Here is a 20,508-nt window from a genome sequence, read left to right as displayed (position 1 = left end):
TTATTCTAAAATGGATTAAATAAATTTAAATCCTCAGCAATCTACACAATACCCCATAATGACAAAGCAAAAACAGTTTTTTAGAATGTTTGCAAATTTATAAAAAATAAAAAACAGATACCTTATTTACATAAGTATTCAGACTCTTTGCTGTGAGACTCGAAATTGAGCTCAAGTGCATCTTGTTTCCATTGATCATCCTTGAGGTGTTTCTACAACTTTATTGGAGTCTACCTGTGGTGAATTCATTTGATTGGACATTATTTGGAAAGGCACATAGCTGTCTATATAGGGTCCCACGGTTGACAGTGCATGTCAGAGCAGGGGACTGTCATTTGTTTTTCAACAGGACAATGACCCAACACTGTGTACGGTCTGTGTAAGGGCTATTTGACCAAGGAGAGTGATGGAGTGCTGCATCAGATGACCTGGCCTCCACAATCACCCGACCTCAACCCAATTGAGATGGTTTGGGATTAGTTGGACCGCAGAGTGAAGGAAAAGCAGCCAAAAGTGCTCAGCATATGTGGGAACTCCTTTAAGACTGTTGGAAAAGCATTCCTCATGAAGCTGGTTGAGCGAAGGCCAAGAGTGTGCAAAGCTGTCATCAAGGCAAAGGGTGGCTACTTTAAAGAATCTAAAATATATTTTGATTTGTTTAACACTTTTTTAGTTACTACATGATTCCATATGTGTTATTTCATAGTTGTGATGTCTTCACTACAATGTAGAAAATAGTAAAAATAAAAGAAAAACCCTTGAATGAGTAGGTGTCCAAACTTTTGACTATTACCGGTACTGTACAGTCGTGGCCAAAAGTTGAGAATGACACAAATATTAATTTTCAAAGTTTGCTGCTTCAGTGTCTTTAGATATTTTTGTCAGATGTTACTATGGAATACTGAAGTATAATTACAAGCATTTCATGAGTGTCAAAGACTTTTATTGACAATTACATGAAGTTGATGCAAAGAGTCAATATTTGCTGTGTTGACCCTTCTTTTCCAAAACCTCTGCAATCCACCCTGGCATGCTGTCAATTAACTTCTGGGCCACATCCTGACTGATGGCAGCCCATTCTTGCATAATCAATGCTTGGAGTTTGTCAGAATTTGTGGGTTTTTGTTTTTCCACCCACCTCTTGAGGATTGACCACAAGTTCTCAATGGGATTAAGGTCTGGGGAGTTTCCTGGCCATGGACCCAAAATATCAATGTTTTTTTCCCCGAGCCACTTAGTTATCACTTTTGCCTTATGGCAAGGTGCTCCATCATGCTGGAAAAGGCATTGTTCGTCACCAAACTGTTCCTGGATGGTTGGGAGAAGTTGCTCTCAGAGGATGTGTTGGTACCATCCTTTATTCATGGCTGTGTTCTTAAGCAAAATTGTGAGTGAGCCCACTTGCTTGGCTGAGAAGCAACCCCACACATGAATGGTCTCAGGATGCTTTACTGTTGGCATGACACAGGACTGATGGTAGCGCTCACCTTGTCTTTTCCGGACGCCCCAAACAATCGGAAAGGGGATTCATCAGAGAAAATGACTTTACCCCAGTCCTCAGCAGTCCAATCCCTGTACCTTTTGCAGAATATCAGTCTGTCCCTGATGTTTTTCCTGGAGAGAAGTGGCTTCTTTGCTGCCCTTCTTGACACCAGGCCATCCTCCGAAACGCTTCGCCTCACTGAGCGTGCAGATGCACTCACACCTGCCTGCTGCCATTCCTGAGCAAGCTCTGTACTGGTGGTGTCCCGATCCCGCAGCTGAATCAACTTTAGGAGACGGTCCTGGCGCTTGCTGGACTTTCTTGGGCGCCCTGAAGCCTTCTTCACAATTGAACCGCTCTCCTTGAAGTTCTTGATGATCCGATAAATGGTCGATTTAGGTGCAATCTTACTGGCAGCAATATCCTTGCCTGTGAAGCCCTTTTTGTGCAAAGCAATGATGACGGCACGTGTTTCCTTGCAGGTAACCATGGTTGACAGAGGAAAAACAATGATTCCAAGCACCACCCTCCTTTTGAAGCTTCCAGTCTGTTATTCGAACTCAATCAGCATGACAGAGTGATCTCCAGCCTTGTCCTCGTCAACACTCACACCTGTGTTAACGAGAGAATCACTGACATGATGTCAGCTGGTCCTTTTGTGGCAGGGCTGAAATGCAGTGGAAATGTTTTTTGGGGGATCGCATGCGGCAAAGAGGGACTTTGCAATTAATTGCAATTCATCTGATCACTCTTCATAACATTCTGGAGTATATGCAAATTGCCATCATACAAACTGAGGCAGCAGACTTTGTGAAAATTAATATTTGTGTCATTCTCCAAACTTTTGGCCACGACTGTACGTGTTGCTTCTCTTCAGTGTTTAACATGATCTGTACTGTACCTTTTGGAAATCAAAATGTCTGCGTTCCAAATGGCATCCTTATCCCTATATGGGGCACTACTTTTGACCAGAACCCAATGGACCGGGTCAAAAGTAGTGCACTACATTGGGAATAGGGTGCCATTTTAGAGGTATCCCATATTAATGGGTTTGTCTGTCTGTGTTCCAGTGCTTGTACCCGCTGCAGCGTGTGACAGACACAGAGCGAACACTGTGTGAGCGTGCCCGGCAGCACTGTCTACTGGAGGAGAACAGACTATCTCACCTGGAGGAACAGACTCATCAGGCCCAACAGCAGGCAGAGGATGCCTTCAAGGAGGTCCCACTCATAGATAATAACATCAGCCTCTCTATCTATATGGTCCCAGTCACCTCTCTGCAATCATCATACTTATCACATTAGCACACTACGCCTGCCTATTCCCTGTATAGTGCACTACTTTTGACCAGGGACCTGGTCAAAAATAGTGGACTATATAGGGAAATGGGGGACATTTTGATGTTTGTCTTATGTTCCTAATACTGTATGTTATGTTTCCTTGGACCTACCTAGGTGAGTCCTCTGTACCAGACTGCACTTGATGCTCTTCAGTCTCTGAGCACGTCAGACCTGGTTGAGGTGCGACGCTACAGATTCCCCCCAGACGGAGTGATCATCGTTATGGACGCCATATGCCTGTTATTCAACCGCCCACGCAACTGGGAGAGCAGCAAACAGCTGCTGGGACAGTCCAACTTTTTCCAGGTCAGGGGTCAAACAGAATGAGGCATAATTTTCTATTGGTAGAATATATGAGAAGAATTAAGAAAGTTACGACCTTACGTATCCTTTTTTTAAAAAGGGATACTCTTTGTAATATGCACAGCGAGTTTGCAGTGACATACATCAAAGTTCATGGATTATCTCCTATCATGAGGTAATCTGTCTTGTCTGTTTTTTCTTAGGAGTTGGAGTTCTTTGACCGCTCCATGTTGAGCGACGACCTGTTCCGTCAGTTGGGCCAGATAGTGCCGCAACGAGCATTCCTACCGGAGTCTGTGCGAGGTGTGAGCCGGGCGTGTGAGTCCCTGTGCCGCTGGGTGAGGGCAGTGTACCAGTATGCTTGTGTCCAGCGCCACATGGCCCCCCAGGAGGCCCGGAAGAAACAGCTGGAAGTGCGCATGGCGGAGAGCCGTGCCCGGCTGCGTGTGGCCAGGTGTGAAGTCCTGTTGTAATTTGGTTGAAGGACAGTAGGGGGACCATGTGTGTTTATTTCACCTTTATTTAACCAGGTAGGCCAGTTGAGAACAAGTTCTCATCTACAACTGCGACCTGGCCAAGATAAAGCAAAGCAGTGCGACACAAACAACACAGAGTTACACATGGGATAAACAAACATACAGTCAATAACACAATAGAAAAATCTATATACAGTGTGTGCAAATGTAGTAAGATTAGGGAGGTAAGGCAATAGTGAAATAATTACAATTTAGCATTAACACTGGAGTGATAGATGTGCAGAAGATGAATGTGCAAGTAGAGATACTGTGGTGCAAAGGAGCAAAAAAATAAATAGCAATATGGGGATGAGGTAGTTGGGTGGGCTATTTACAGATGGGCTGTGTACAGGTGCAATGATCGGTAAGCTGCTCTGACAGCTGATGCTTAAAGTTAGTGAGGGAGATATAAGACTCCAGCTTTAGTGATTTTTGCAATTTGTTCCAGTCATTGGCAGCAGAGAACTGGAAGGAAAGGCAGCCAAAGGAGGAGTTGGCTTTCGGGATGACCAGTGAAATATACCTGCTGGAGTGCGTGCTACGGGTGGGTGCTGCTATGGTGACCAGTGAGCTGAGATAAGGCGGGGCTTTACCTAGCAAAGACTTATAGATAACCTGAAGTCAGTGCGTTTGCCGACGAATATGTAGCGAGGGCCAGCCAACGAGAGCATACAGGTCGCAGTGGTGGGTAGTATATGGTGCTTTGTTGACAACACGGATGGCACTGTGATAGACTACATCCAGTTTGCTGAGTAGAGTGTTGGAGGCTATTTTGTAAATGACATCGCTGAAGTCAAGGATCGGTAGGATAGTCAGTTTTACGAGGGTATGTTTGGCAGCATGAGTGAAGGAGGCTTTGTTGTGAAATAGGAAGCCGATTCTAGAATTAATTTTGGATTGGAGATGCTTCATGTGAGTCTGGAAGGAGAGTTTACAGGCTAACCAGACACCTAGGTATTTGTAGTTGTCCACATATTCTAAGTCAGAACCCCCCAGAGTAGAGATGCTAGATGGGCGGGCGGGTGCGGACAGCGATCGGTTGAAGAGCATGCATTTAGTTTGACTTGCATTTAAGAGCAGTTGGAGGCCATGGAAGGAGTGTTGTATGGCATTGAACCTCGTCTGGAGGTTAGTTAACACAGTGTCCAAAGCAGGGCCAGAAGTATACAGAAAGGTGTTGTCTGCATAGAGGTGGATCAGAGAATCACCAGCAGCAAGAGCGACATCATTGATGTATACAGAGAAAAGTGTCGGCCCGAGAATTGAACCTTGTGGCACCCCCATAGAGACTGCCAGAGGTCCGGACAACAGGCCCTCTGATTTGACACACTGAACTCTATCTGAGAGGTCTGAGAGAAACCAAGGCTGTTAAGTCTGCTGATAAGAATGCAGTGATTGACAGAGTCGAAAGCCTTGGCCAGGTCGATGAAGACGGCTGCACAGTATTGTTTTTTATTGATGGCGGTTATGATATCGTTTAGGACCTTGAGCGTGGTTGAGGTGCACACATGACCAGCTCGGAAACCAGAAGGTACGGTAGGATTGGAAATGGTCGGTGATCTGTTTGTTAACTTGGCTTACCTACTCATTCAAGGGTTTTTCTTTATTTTTACTATTTTCTACATTGTAGAATAATTGTGTAGACATCACAACTATGAAATAACACATATGGAATCATGTAGTAACCAAAAAAAGTGTTCAACAAATCAAAATGTATTTGAGATTCTTCAAAGTAGCCACCCTTTGACTTGATGACAGCATTACACATTCTTGGCATTTTCTCAACCAGCTTCATGAGGTAGTCACCTGGAATGCATTTCAAACCATTTCAAGGTGTGCCTGTTCAAAGTTAATTTGTGGAATTTCTTTCCTTCTTAATGCATTTGAGCCAATCAGTTGTGTTGTAACAAGGTAGGGGTGGTATACAGAAGATAGCCCTATTTGGTAAAAGACCAAGTCCATATTATGACAAGAACAGCTCAAATAAGCAAAGAGAAACAACAGTCCATCATTACTTCAAGACATGAAGGTCAGTTGATCCTGTGCAATCGCAAAAACCCTCAAGCGCTATGATGAAACTGTCTCTCATGAGGACCACCACAAGAAAGGAAGACCCAGCGTTACCTCTGCTGCAGAGGATAAGTTCATTAGAGTTACCAGCCTTAGAAATTGCAGCCCAAATAAATGTTTCACAGAGTTCTAGTAACAGACACATCTCAACATCAACTGTTCAGAGGAGACTGTGTGAATCAGGCCTTCATGGTCAACTTTCTGCAAAGAAACCACTACTAAAGGAAACCAATAAGAAGAATATACTTGCTTTGGCCAAGAAACACGAGCAATGGACATTAGACTGGTGGAAATCTGTCCTTTGGTCTGATGAGTTCAAATTTTGGATTTTTGGTTCCAACCGCTGTGTCTTTGTGAGACGCGGAATAGGTGAACGGATGATCTCCGCATGTCTGGTGAAGGAGGTGGTGTGGGGTGCTTTGCTGTTGACACTGTCAGTGATTTATTTGGAATTCAAGGCACACTTAACCAGCATGGGGTACCACAACATTCTGCAGCGATACGCCATCCCATCTGGTTTGTGCTTATTGGGACTATCATTTGTTTTTCAACAGGACAGTGACCCAAGGCTGTGTAAGGGCTATTTGTCCAAGAAGGAGAGTGATGGAGACCCACTGACTTTTTCTTTTTTCCACATTTTGTTACGTTACAGCCTTATTCTAAAATGGATAAAAATAATTAAATCCTCAGCAATCTATACACAATACCACATAATGACAAAGCAAAAACAGGTTTTTAGAAATGTTGGCAATATTATAAAAAAATGTAAAACAGATTTATTTACATAAGTATTCAGACTCTGCTATGAGACTCAATTGAGCTCAGGTGCATCCTGTTTCCATAGATCATCCTTGAGATGTTTCTAAAACTTTATTGGGAGTCTACCTGTGATAAATTCAATTGATTGGACATGATTTGGAAAGGCAGACAGCTGTCTATATAAAGGTTCCACAGTTGACAGTGCAAGTCAGAGCAAAAACCAAGCCATGAGGTCAAAGGAATTGTTCGTAGAACTCTGAGACAGGACTGTGTCGAGGCACAGATTTGGGTAACGGTACCAAAAATAGTCTGCAGCATTGAAGGTCCCCAAGAAGACAGAAGCCTCCATCATTCTTAAATGGAAGAAGTTTGGAACCCCCAAGACTCTTCCTAGAGCTGTCCGCTCGGCCAAACTGAGCAATCGGAGGAGAAGGGCCTTGGTCAGGGAAGTGACCAAGAACCCGATGGTCACTCTGACCGAGCTCCAGAATTCTTCTGTGGAGATCGGAGAATCTTCCAGAAGGTCAACCATCTCTGCAGCACTCCACCAATCAGGCCTTTATGGTAGAGTGGCCAGACAGAAGCCACTCCTCAGTAATAGGCACATGACAGCTCACTTGGAGTTTGCCAAAAGGCACCTAAAGAATCTCAGACCATGAAACCAAGACTGAACTCTTTGGCCTGAATGCCAAGCCTGTCTGGAGGAAACCTGGCACCATCCCTACAGTGAAGCATGGTGGTGGCAGCATCATGCTGTGGGGATGTTTTTCAGCGGCAGGGACTGGGAGACTAGTCAGGATCGAAGGAAAGATTAATGGAGTAAAGTACAGAGAGATCCTTGATGAAAACCTGCTCCAGAGTTCTCAGGACCTCAGACTAGGACGAAGGATCACCTTCCAACAGGACAACAACCATAAGCACACAGCCAAGACAGTGCAGGAGTGGCTTCAGGACAAGTCTCAATGTCCTTGAGTGGCCCAACAAGAGCCCGGACTTGAACCCGATAGAACATCTCTGGAGAGACCTGAAAATAGCTGTGCAGCGACCCTCCCCATCCGACCTGACAGAGCTTGAGAGGATCTGCAGAGAAAAATGGGAGAAACTCCCCAAATAAGGATGTGCCAAGTTTGTAGCCTCATACCCAAGAAGACTCGATGCTTGAATCGCTGCCAAAGGTGCTTCAACAAAGTACTGAGTGAAATGTCTGAATACTTATGTAAATGTGATTTTTCAGTGTTATTTTTTATACATTTGCAAAAATATCTAAACCTGTTTTTGCTGTGTCATTATGGGGTATTGTGTGCAGATTGATGAGGGGGGAAAAAAACAATTTAATACATTTTAGAATAAGGCTGTAACGTAACAAAATGTGGAAAAAGTCAAGAGGTCTGAATACTTTCCGAATGCACTGTATAAAGGACTAGGTCAAACAATATGCCAGTTAAGACAAGAAGATTCAAATATACCATAACTCTTAGTGCCACTATTCAACAAGGGACTAACTTCCTCATTCGGAATGACTGGAAGTGAGTGATAGCAGCACAGAAAGTTCGCCATCAAAGTGAAAAATAAACACAATCGTAGTGAATTTCAGCAAGGTACTCAGCAGACACATGCCATAACTGCTTTACTGCCACTATTCATTTAGACGTTTTTAAAAGTATCTACAGCCACTTAATTACTGGATATCCCTTCCACTGATCATGTTTTCAATGCTAATCCTGTAGAATCCAGCAATGGCGCTGGTCCCATGAATTTGTGTATTTTCTAACGCTTCCATATAGAATTATTGCGTTGTCTTTACCTTCCCATCGTCAACCTAGATATAAGAAGTAGGAAAGTTTGAAGATTGTAAGTATGGGAGCAGGTGGCCTTGAATAAATAACAAACGTCTAGGTATTGCGATACTACACCAGGCTGCAGGAGGAGGAGGCCCGGGAGCAGCTGGAGGACATGGAGAGACAGCAGCAGTTCCTCAGACTGGACCTGGAAGAACTGACCACCCAGCTGTGTAAGGCTGAGACCCTGGAAAGAAAAGCTGCTGCTGCAGTACAGCAGGTCCAGTGTCACATCACTGACTGGACTGCTGCAGCAAAGGGAAGTAACACTCATACTAAAAACACACTGTAACACTCATACTAATACATGCCAATGGATATGTCCCAAATGGAACTCTATTCCCTATATAGTGCACTACTTGCACTTGGACTATGGGCCCTGGTCAAAAGTAGTGCACTATATTGGGAATAGAGTTACATTACAACTCGTACTGCTATATTTTACCTACAGTAATTTATTTACATTTTAATCAATCTTTTTTACTTTTGTGTTGATGTTTTAACAATAATGCAATTATGTTTTTATTCTAGAGAATAAAGAACCATAACATGGTCCACTCCTCCTCTCTTCTGTAGGAGACAGAGATTAATAACCAGACCATATCAGGGGACGCTCTGCTCCTGGCTGCCACCATCACCTACCTGGGTCCATTTGTGCCAGATGTACGGATGGTACTATTGGGGAAGTGGAGAGAGCTGTGTCTGTCTGGACACATTAACATCAACCCTGAGGACCCTAGGACCTCTCTACTCCCTAACCCTGCCTCCGTGGCCCCTGGGCCACCTGGGGCCCTCGAGGCCCCTCTCCATGTCCCCATCCCTATGGGAGCCGAGCTGCAGATGGCCCTGGCTAGGGCTGTAGGGGTGGACCAACGCCAGGTGCTCGGGGTGCCTCCCAGGCTGGTGCTCAAGCTGCTCCTGTGGGGATACAGAGGCCCCTGGGCTCAACACTGGCCCCTGCTGGCAGACGCTCAGCAACATGAGATGAGTGCCCAGGCCATGCTGCTGACAGGTGAGCAACTAGGAGCCCCTAGGGGCTGATCTTAAGTAAGTTTTGTGTTTTCCTCACTAATGGTTAATGTCAGGATTGAGGGAGAGGAAGCTGATCCTAGATCTTTACCTAGGGCAGGTATTCCCAAACTGGAAGAAAAAAAAAGCGCAATGCCGTTGGGGATACGCCAAATATAAAAATGTGATTCACATTAAAAAAATAATAATAATTATATACACTGCTCAAAAAAATAAAGGGAACACTTAAACAACACAATGTAACTCCAAGTCAATCACACTTCTGTGAAATCAAACTGTCCACTTAGGAAGCAACACTGATTGACAATACATTTCACATGCTGTTGTGCAAATGGAATAGACAACAGGTGGAAATTATAGGCAATTAGCAAGACACCCCCAATAAAGGAGTGGTTCTGCAGGTGGGGACCACAGACCACTTCTCAGTTCCTATGCTTCCTGGCTGATGTTTTGGTCACTTTTGAATGCTGGCGGTGCTTTCACTCTAGTGGTAGCATGAGACGGAGTCTACAACCCACACAAGTGGCTCAGGTAGTGCAGCTCATCCAGGATGGCACATCAATGCAAGCTGTGTCTGTCAGCGTAGTGTCCAGAGCATGGAGGCGCTACCAGGAGACAGGCCAGTACATCAGGAGACGTGGAGGAGGCCGTAGGAGGGCAACAACCCAGGACCGCTACCTCCACCTTTGTGCAAGGAGGAGCAGGAGAAGCACTGCCAGAGCCCTGCAAAATGACCTCCAGCAGGCCACAAATGTGCATGTGTCTGCTCAAACGGTCAGAAACAGACTCCATGAGGGTGGTATGAGGGCCCGACGTCCACAGGTGGGGGTTGTGCTTACAGCCCAACACCGTGCAGGACGTTTGGCATTTGCCAGAGAACACCATGATTGGCAAATTCGCCACTGGCGCCCTGTGCTCTTCACAGATGAAAGCAGGTTCACACTGAGCACATGTGACAGACGTGACAGAGTCTGGAGACGCCGTGGAGAACGTTCTGCTGCCTGCAACATCCTCCAGCATGACCGGTTTGGCGGTGGGTCAGTCATGGTGTGGGGTGGCATTCTTTGGGGGGCCGCACAGCCCTCCATGTGCTCGCCAGAGGTAGCCTGACTGCCATTAGGTACCGAGATGAGATCCTCAGACCCCTTGTGAGACCATATGCTGGTGCGGTTGGCCCTGGGTTCCTCCTAATGCAAGACAATGCTAGACCTCATGTGGCTGGAGTGTGTCAGCAGTTCCTGCAAGAGGAAGGCATTGATGCTATGGACTGGCCCGCCCGTTCCCCAGACCTGAATCCAATTGAGCACATCCGGGACATCATGTCTCGCTCCATCCACCAACGCCACGTTGCACCACAGACTGTCCAGGAGTTGGTGGATGCTTTAGTCCAGGTCTGGGAGGAGATCCCTCAGGAGACCATCCGCCACCTCATCAGGAGCATGCCCAGGCATTGTAGGGAGGTCATACAGGCACGTGGAGGCCACACACACTACTGAGCCTCATTTTGACTTGTTTTAAGGACATTACATCAAAGTTGGATCAGCCTGTAGTGTGGTTTTCCACTTTAATTTTGAGTGTGACTCCAAATCCAGACCTCCATGGGTTGATAAATTGGATTTCCATTGATTATTTTTGTGTGAAGTTGTTGTCAGCACATTCAACTATGTTAAGAAAAAAGTATTTAATAAGATTATTTTTTTCATTCAGATCTAGGATGTGTTGTTTAAGTGTTCCCTTTATTTTTTTGAGCAGTATATATATATATATAGCCTATATATATATACACTGCTCAAAAAAATAAAGGGAACACTTAAAGAACACAATGTAACTCCAAGTCAATCACACTTCTGTGAAATCAAACTGTCCACTTAGGAAGCAACACTGATTGACAATAAATTTCACATGCTGTTGTAAAGAAAAAAGTATTTAATAAGATTTTTTCTTTCATTCAGATCTAGGATGTGTTGTTTAAGTGTTCCCTTTATTTTTTTGAGCAGTATATATATATATATATTATTATTATTTTTTTTTTTTTATTCACATTTTCAAACAGCTTTTTTTCTCGCCTGAGTTGCCTCATTTCACTGCCAAAAATAAAATTAAACCATTTAGTGTTCATCGAAATAACATCACAATGTTAAATACAGGTAGCCTAGTCAAATAATTAACATCCAATAACATTAACCGTTACTCTCTCGCGGCAGTGTTGCCAACTTAGCGACTTTGCCGCTATATTTAGCGAGTATTCAGACCCCTCTAGAGACACATTTTCAAAAAAGCGACTAGCGACAAATCTAGCGACTTTTTATGGTGTTATTGGCGACTTTTGCTGACCAGTCCGGACACGTGTGTCGCAAAATAAATTTAGAAATCCATGTTATTCAATTATTGCACCCACACTGCTTGCCAACGAGCGTCTGCGATGCCAAGGGCTAAAATAGAACTCCATTCTATTTCTGACGCAGATCGCGCTGAAAGTCCTGCCTCTCCCATTTCCTCATTGGTTTATAGAAGCAGGTACCCACGTGCCATCTCCTCATTGGTTATACCCACGTGGGTGATTGAAAGACGAACTGTTTTGCCGGTCATCGTGGTAATACTATGAAAGTTTAGATGCCAATCACCATGTAAGTTCAAAGATGAAAAAGCCTGGAAGGAGGAGAGATGACTAGAAACGATTTGGTTGGCCGTTTTATGTGTGGATTAATTGTCGGAGTAGAGGACCTTGTGCATTTCAGGTAAAATAACAACTCAATGTTTATATCCCAGGACAAATTAGCTAGCAACATCAAGCTAGTTAACAGGACAAATTAGCTAGCAAGTGCAAGCTAAATTGCCATAAATGTTTAATGCTTTTCGACCTGTCCCCAAGTTAATGTCATTGGTTCAGAGTTTGTTTTGATATTTTAACCTGCGTGTTGTGATCTTTGGTGTAGGGGGACAAAATACATTTATGCACGCGTGCAGCCGGTTTGGGTTCCGAGCAGCGGGTGCTGCCGTGGGCCCCGCCCCCGTCCCAAAGCACTCACAGGCTGCCCATCCTCGTGCAGCAGTCCCTCCCAGCTACAGGAGGAGATATTCACCCCTCCGCGTCCAGACTGCAAATGAATCGTGCATGCGGGAAGCCGCCGCTGGCTGATTCCGGCCTGGCATACAGGGCAGGGTGTAAATGTAAAAAAAACGTACAAATTAAAAAAAATTAAAATGTAAAACTAAGTAACTCCGCCAGAGTCTCTCTTTGGGTCACTTTTGCCGGTCCCAAGCCCGGATAAAGGAGGGTTGGAATTGTGACATTTAAAAAAAACAAGAATTGACAGAAGAAAATTCATTTGTAGTTCTAAACATATTTAGGGTGTTTTTTACTCACTTTTTATCTCTCCGACGTTATTCCTCTCTCCTACAGCGTCCATCACAATTACATGCACATGGCCAATTATGCAAATTAGGCGATGACATCATTTAGCGACTTTTAGGACAGCCAATAGTTACTTTGCTTACTGAGGAGTTGGCAACACTGTCTCGCGGGAATTCCATTACCGGTCCGTATGTAGCCAAATGTAGCTGTTGCTCATTCCGTTTGCTCGAAAATGGATGAATGGTTAGAAAAAGTAAGGCCAGATAGAGACAGATACCAGCTATAGAGACAGATCCTGCACCTGTTGACGACACAAGTTGTTCTGCTTCCACGAGCACATCCAATGCTAGCATCAGTAATTCTACATTTGTTGTTAGCTTAGCTAGCATGGACACTGACAGTTGTGAATCTGATTCAGCCGAAGAGCTACTGCCCCCTGACCTGGGAAAGCACTGAACAACAGACATGGACGTTGGACCATCGAAGAGGCGCAAATATGATGAGAACTACATTGATTTGGGGTTCACTTATATTGGGAGTAGTGCCTTTCCTTAGCCACAGTGTGTTATATGTGCAAAAGTACTATCTTACAAGTCGATGAAACATTCACTCTTGCGCAGACATTTAGAAACAAAACGTGCCAATCTGAAAAATAAGCCACAGGATTTTTTTGAGTGAGAATTAAGACGACTTTCGAGTAGTAAGACATGTATAAAAGCAACAGATACCATTAATAAGAAGCGGCAAGAAGCGTCTTTTATGGTGAGATACCGAGTGGCTTGGACAAAGCAAGCCCCATACAATTGTGGAGGACTTAAGTCTTCCTACTGCAGCGGATATGGCTGTGACAATGCTGGGGGAAAAGGCCAAAAAAAACTATACAGACAATGCCTTCATCAAACAACACTGTTTCATGACGCATCAGTGACATGGCAGGAGATGTTTTGAAACAACTACTGCTTTGCATACAAGCCAGTGAATTATATGCGTTACAGCTGGATGAGTCAACAGACGTGGTGGGCCTGGCACAGCTCCTGGTATATGTCCATTATGTTTATGGGGGGTCAATTAAGGAAGACATCCTGCAAACCAGTACAACAGGAGAGGATATTTTTAAAGTACTGGACAGCTTTGTGACATCAAATGGACTTTGGTGGTCAAGATGTGTTGGTATCTGTACTGATGGCGCAAAAACCTTGACAGGGAGACATACTGGCTTCCAGTTGAAGCTCGCATCCGCTACAAGACTAAATGACTTAAATGTAAATGTAATAGTGGAGTGGTAACGCGTGTGCAAGCAGTTGCTCCCGACATCACTTGGGTACACTGCAGCATCCACCGAGAAGCTCTTGCTGCCAAGGGAATGCCTGACAGTTTGAAAGACGTTGGACACTACAGTGAAAATGGTTAACTTTGTTAAAGCAAGGCCCCTGAACTCTCGTGTATTTTCTACACTATGCAATATGGGCAGCGACCATATAACGCTTTTACAACATACAGAAGTGCACTGGTTATTAAGAGGCAAAGTATTGACACATATTTTTTAATTGAGAGACGAGCTTAGTTTTTTTTTACTGACCATAATTTTCACTTGTCTGACCGCTTATATGATGATGAGATTCTCACACAACTGGCCTATCTGGGTGATGTTTTTTCTCCCCTTAATGATCTGAATCTAGGATTACAGGGACTCTCCACAACTATATTCAATGTGCGCGACAAAATTGAGGCTATGATTAAGAAGTTGGAGCTCTTCTCTGTCTGCATTAACAAGGACAACACACAGGTCTTTCCATCATTGTATGATTTGTTTGTGTGCAAATGAACAAGCTTACGTACAATGTCAAATGTGATATAGCGTAGCACATGAGTGAATTGGGTGCGCAATTACGAAGGTACTTTCCTGAAACGGATGACACAAAGAACTGGATTCATTATCCCTTTCATGCCCTGCCTCCAGTCCACTTACCGATATCTGAACAAGAGAGCCTCATCGAAATTACAACAAGCGGTTCTGTGAAAATTGAATTTAATCAAAGCCACTGCCAGATTTCTGGATTGGGCTGCGCTCAGAGTATCCTGCCTTGGCAAATCGTGCTGTTAAGACACTGATGCCCTTTGCAACCACGTGCCTATGTGAGAGTGGATTCTTGGCCCTCACTAGCATGAAAACTAAATACAGGCACAGACTGTGTGGAAAATTATTTAAGACTGAGACTCTCTCCAATACAACCCAACATTACAGTTATGTGCATCCTTTCAAGCACACCCTTCTCATTAACATGTGGTGAGTTATTCACAATTTTCGATGAACAAATAAGGATTTATATATAATATAATCAATAATTTTGCTCTTTATTATTTGTGCCCTGGTCCTATAAGAGCTCTTTGTCACTTTCCACGAGCCGGGTTGTGACAAAAACTCACACTCATTCTTATGTTTAATAAATGCATCGTATAGTGTGTGTGGCAAGCTTACAATGATGGAAAAAACATTTGTGAACGCGCTCACCCTGGTGCTAGAGGGGGTCCGCAGCTGGAGGTTGAATGTTAGAAGGGGTACGGGACTATAAAAAGTTTGGGAACCACTGACCTAGGGGAAACATCACAGTTAAGGTTAAACAAAAACTGATTTGTACATTTTGGGTTTGAGAAACGCTGATTGTGTATGTTGCTTCCCCATCAGGCCATCTTCCAGGGGACGACACCACAGCTCAGAGGGAGGGAGAGTATGAGCTTGTGGTCAGTGCTGATGACCCAGACCTACTGGACAAAGTCAGGCAGGGTTCAGAGAAAGGTGAGCTAATGGAGTTAGTACATATTGTGCTGGAGGTACATTTAGATGTTTGTGAGACTGATACTGGTTCCTTTCCTTGAGGGGCTTTACTCTTTGTCCCTCACTCACATCATATTGTGAGCCTGGTGGTCCCAGATGTGGTCCAGTATGGTTCAGTTGGTAGAGCATGGTGCTTGCACCGCCAAGGTTGTGGGTTCGATTCCTGGGGCCAACCATACGTAAAATATATGCAAGCATAACTAATTCGCTTTGGATAAAATGGCATATTAGCTGTGTGTGCTCTTGCGAACAACATTTCTGTCATTGTCAACATGACATGAGTGAAATTATGGCACAGACTAAGGCTATAATTTTGTTTCCGTGCAGGATTGAGGGTGTTGGTTACCCACGTGGAGCGAGCAGTCCCCAGCCCAGAATTCCTGGAGTTGTTGATGCGGCCGGCAGGGAGCCATTCTCCTGGTCTGAGACGACCTGTTCAGACAGCCCATCCTGAGTTTTGCCTGTTCCTCAGCACTGCACTACCAGTCAGACTCATACTCAATGGTAGGAAATATATATACCAGTACATACTTTTCTTTCTGCTCATGAAAGTAGTAGTTGTCTGAGCCAGAACGGCCTATAGGGCAGGAGCCTATATCCTGTTTCTGTAGCGTGAGGCAGCTTGATGTACAAGTACACCCTCTCCCTGGACAGGACCCAATGAAAATACTAGGTTACTAGATTAATTCTCCATTGTGTCCCCACAGAGATCCACCCGTCTATCCTGTCTGAGGTGTGTGTCATTGACCTCTCTCTGAGCTCCACTGAGGTGCAGGAGCTCATGTTGACAGAGCTAGTGCAGTCCGAGTGTCTGGAGCTGTGGGTTCAGCACTGTCTCGTCAACACCGACAAGAAGGCACTACAGGACAAACTGTGCCAGGAAGAGGTGACCCAATAAAAATGAGACCTCTATTTCTCTGGCTTTAGAATATAGTATATTGCTCTGTGTTATACTGTATGTTGCATCCCAAATGAAACCCTATTCCCTATATAGTGCACTACTTTTAACCAGAGTCCTGTGCACTACATAAGGAATAGGGTGCCATTTGGGAATCACAATACGGGTTTATAGCAAAGGATTTATTCCCTTTATTCCCTCTCCCCAGGTCTCTCTAATGGAGTACATCCTCCAGTCCTTCACCCCTCTGCTGCAGGACCCTGAGTTCCTACCCCGGGTGTCAGCCTGTCAGACAGCCTCCCAGAAGCTGCAGGCTGAGATTATGGAGCTGAGCCTGGAGCTGGAGCGCCACAAGCCCCTCCTGGCTGACTTCCACAGAGTGGCAGGGCTGGCCACAGCCCTCTACCAGGCCTTGCAGGAGGTGGCACGCCTCTCCCCATTCTACTTGTTCCCCCTGAGGAACTTCCTGTTCGCTGTGAGGGGGACGTTAGTCCTGAAGGGCCGACCGGATGTTACCTTTAGTGGAGAGGTAGTGACAGGGGCGGTCATGGCAGAGATCACGCATAGGATGGTATCTCACCTGTTGGCCCAGTACCGGCCCTGCCTGTTCCAGAGCCATGCAACCCTGCTGAGGCTCCTGGTGTCTGTGGCTCTGTTCCTGCACAACGAGGGCTGCTCGGAGGTGGAGCGGTTGGCATTCCTCAGGGGCCTAGGAGATATGGACCTCCCAGTAGATGCTTCCACACCAGCCTCACCTCCACCGTCTACCTCTCCATCTCAGCATCATGTGCTCCCCAGCTGGGTGCCTCCTCACACCCGCACAGAGGTCCTCCGGCTGCAAAATATCCCAGCCTTCACAGGGCTGCTCTCATCCCTGGCCACCTCTCCCAGCCAGTGGCAGGAGTACCTGCGCTTCCCCTCCTCCACAGTGGTGGGGCCTGTCCCCTGTCGCTCTCACTCCCACCTGTCCACTCTGCAGAGGGCTCTCCTCTGGAAGACCATGCTGCCCCACTGGCTGGCTGCTGTGGCTGAGGACCTGGCTGCCTGTCATCTGGGCCAGCCCGTGCGGTCAGCGGTAGCTGGGGCCCCTCACACCGGCTCCCCAGAGGCCCTCTCCGGCTTCCTGAACAAACACAATGGGCCAGTCATAGTCACACTCCCAGGCCCAAGCAGAGATGGATGGGCTAGCATCCAACCACTTCACTGGCTGAAACAAGTGTCCCAGTACCAAACAGACAAAAGAGGGGTAATGCTTGTCTTACATACACACAAACATACCTTTTGTGTTCAATTTAAATCAATTGCCATTATATCCAACATTCCAGTTTTGTGTAATAATCTTCTAAATGACTGTTGATTTCAGGTGAAAGTCATATCATTTGGAGCTAAATGCCAGAAGGAGGTCATCCTCTCAGCACTGAAGATAGCTGTTCATGATGGCCATTGGCTGGTTTTTAACAACTGTCATCTGTTAGACCAATGGGATGACGAAGTGGTGTGTCAACTCAATCAGTTGATATCCTGTGCAGCCAAAGGTGAGAATCACAATAATAATCACCAATCTTATCTGTGTAATCTCAAATCTAATCCTATTATAATTTCCAGGGCACCAAACAGATGTGGAGACAGATGGGCTGTGTGCAGGTAGTCGGGTCCACCCACGCTTCAGACTGTGGTTTATCACACGAGGATACACTCCACTCTCCATCCCAGGTACTCAATAGAACATACTATCACAGACACCTCTTTTCCTATGACTGTTAAGTGTTAGGATACTTCCCAAATGCCACCCTATTCAAAATATATTGTGAACTACTTTTGACTATGGGCGCCTGGTCAAAGATTAATGACTCTATTCAATTGGTATCGCAGAATTTCTGCACAAAAGCCCAATTGAAATTTAAAGGGAACGTTCCCACGTTGGATTTTTTTCCCCATCAGACCCGGGATTCAAACTGGCAAATCTCTGGTTGCTGACTCGACTCTCTAACCGTTACCCCTGGGGGGGTGCTATTTGGGATGCATGGCCAAGACATAAATACTATATAGACTGTATAGGGTGCCATTTGAAACTAATTGTCCTCTCCCCCTGGCAGCGTCAATGAGGGTGTGTGCGCTGCGTCTGGTCTGTGACTCTCCTTGGGATGTGAAGGAGGAGCTGTGCTCTTCTCTGCGTCAGGTTGTGTCTGTCACTTTGTCTGCCCCAACCTCTGGTGTCACATCCTGCACCATGGAACCCATGCTACGCGCTGCCATCCTGCACTCTGTCCTGCTGCAACGGCAGGCATACAAACACCTAGGCCAGGGAAACATCTATCACTGGTGAGATGACTATATATTGGCTATCATGATGACAGATGATACAAAGCCCTGCGACAGGCTAGTGTCCTGTCAAGGAGGTGTACCTGTACATCACAGGAGGCTGCTGAGGCTCATAATAATGGCCGGAACAGATCTAATGGAATGGCATCAAACACCTGGAAACCATGTGTTTTGATACCATTCCACTGATTCCGCTCCCATCATTACCACGAGCCCGTTCTCCAAAACGAAGGTCCCACCAACCTCCTGTACTGTACGTCAAGCTGCCTCACGCTACAGAAACTGGAGAAACAGCTCATGCCCTATGGGCCATTCTGGCTCTGACAAAGCTTACTTACTCTCATGATAGATGATGATGAATAGGACATATTATTATTACCACAACATTGGTTATATGCATGTTAAGGATGTTTTTATTTTTTTTCTCAAGGACTCAGGAGGACCTGCTGGTGCTGGTGGATGCTCAAGTCCGCATCGCCAAAGTCTGTGGCAACCCAACTGGGGCGCTGGAGTACATAGCAGGTAATGCTGCTTTCTCTACTTAGACCTTATGTAACAGTTGAGGACTCCCTGGTAACTAGTTAAATGAAGAACCATTCCATAAATTGAAATGGAATTGTCAATGGTAAACATATTGTTCATATTCTGTGAAAATATGAGTACCTAATTTCTTGGGATGCATCCCAAATAGCACCCTATTCCCTACATAGTGCACTAAATAGGGAGCCATTTGGGACAAACCTTTGATTTTGACCTTCGTGCTCCGGTATGTTGATAGCCAACCTGGTGTATGGAGGACATGTGGCAGACCTGGCAGACCGGGAGGCAGTGGAGAGTGTGTCTAGGGCCTGTCTCAGAGCAGCACCTCCTCTCTGGGGCAGTGGGCCTCACTCTCTCTCAGATATCATCCACATACCTTGCCGCTGGGGTACTGAAACACTTCACTTTTAACCAGCTACAATGCCATAACAGACCCTACTTACATCACTAACAAAATATATGTACTATATTAAAGGCCAACTCATATCCTATGAATTTGAAGTACATTACCCTACTTACATGTTCAATCTTCAGCAGTCAGTCATAGGAATCTGTTCTTCTGAGTAAGTGAGGAACATTTATTTTGCCATCTCTGCAGACTTATCAGGCCTGCTGCAAAGTCTGGAGCAACGTGTTCAGGCTTTGGCCAACACCAGCGACCCCTTGGTGTTGGGCTTTAGTGCTGGTTTGGCAGAAGAGCTGGTGAAGGTTCACAGCCGCACCCTGAACACCCTGCTTCAAGACTCCCAGAAGCCCTTTGGCAGGGTCAGGAGCACCAACAAGCTGACCCACCCTGCTCTGCTGCCAGACTTCACCCAGGCTCGGGACCGACTACTGGCCCTGAAGGAAAGTCTGGGACGCAAGGATGACATCAGGGTTGTGAGTGTAGGAGCTCCATCTCTGGGACCCCTACGCTACTTCCTCCAGGCAGAGTGGGACAGACTGGTTGATGTGGTTTCCTCCCTGCATTCTGAGCTTAACCAGCCCGTGCGAAACAGCAAGCCTACTGTCTCCTCGCTCCTGACCGTCTCAAGCCTGTTCCGCCTAGAAAGGAGAGCAGAGCTGCTCAAGGCGTACCTCTGTGATGAGGCCACCAGTGGTCCTTCCAATGCGTACCGCCTGTCTGCCTTCTCCAACGCCAGGGGCTTTCTGGGCGCATTAATCAGGGAGGCTGCCCATGCTAAGCAGAGGGACATCAGCAACATCTCTCTTCATTTCCA

The 20,508-nt window shown here is 45.6% G+C and overlaps 1 protein-coding gene across 1 annotated transcript in view; it reads left to right on the top strand.

The window, feature by feature from the left end:
• The window catches only part of dnhd1 (dynein heavy chain domain 1), a 40,770-nt gene extending 20,397 nt beyond the window's left edge, over positions 1 to 20,373 (top strand). Inside the window, exons 29-45 of the mRNA XM_082966103.1 lie at positions 2,554 to 2,703; positions 2,938 to 3,129; positions 3,330 to 3,580; positions 8,387 to 8,596; positions 8,721 to 8,736; positions 8,885 to 9,320; positions 15,379 to 15,489; positions 15,856 to 16,032; positions 16,236 to 16,414; positions 16,635 to 17,672; positions 17,790 to 17,961; positions 18,032 to 18,139; positions 18,523 to 18,748; positions 19,179 to 19,270; positions 19,527 to 19,676; positions 19,887 to 20,220; positions 20,337 to 20,373. Of these exons, the coding sequence (XP_082822229.1) occupies positions 2,554 to 2,703; positions 2,938 to 3,129; positions 3,330 to 3,580; positions 8,387 to 8,596; positions 8,721 to 8,736; positions 8,885 to 9,320; positions 15,379 to 15,489; positions 15,856 to 16,032; positions 16,236 to 16,414; positions 16,635 to 17,672; positions 17,790 to 17,961; positions 18,032 to 18,139; positions 18,523 to 18,748; positions 19,179 to 19,270; positions 19,527 to 19,676; positions 19,887 to 20,220; positions 20,337 to 20,373 (3,879 nt within the window). The remainder of the gene's footprint in view (positions 1 to 2,553; positions 2,704 to 2,937; positions 3,130 to 3,329; positions 3,581 to 8,386; positions 8,597 to 8,720; positions 8,737 to 8,884; positions 9,321 to 15,378; positions 15,490 to 15,855; positions 16,033 to 16,235; positions 16,415 to 16,634; positions 17,673 to 17,789; positions 17,962 to 18,031; positions 18,140 to 18,522; positions 18,749 to 19,178; positions 19,271 to 19,526; positions 19,677 to 19,886; positions 20,221 to 20,336) is intronic.
• The last annotated feature ends 135 nt before the right edge of the window (positions 20,374 to 20,508 follow it).

This window comes from Salmo salar, chromosome 20 (assembly GCF_965601325.2).
Source record: "Salmo salar chromosome 20, fSalSal1, whole genome shotgun sequence".
Lineage (NCBI taxonomy): Eukaryota > Metazoa > Chordata > Actinopteri > Salmoniformes > Salmonidae > Salmo > Salmo salar.
The sequence above is the reverse complement of the archived record's forward strand: the minus strand, read 5'-3'. Positions and strand labels throughout refer to the sequence as shown.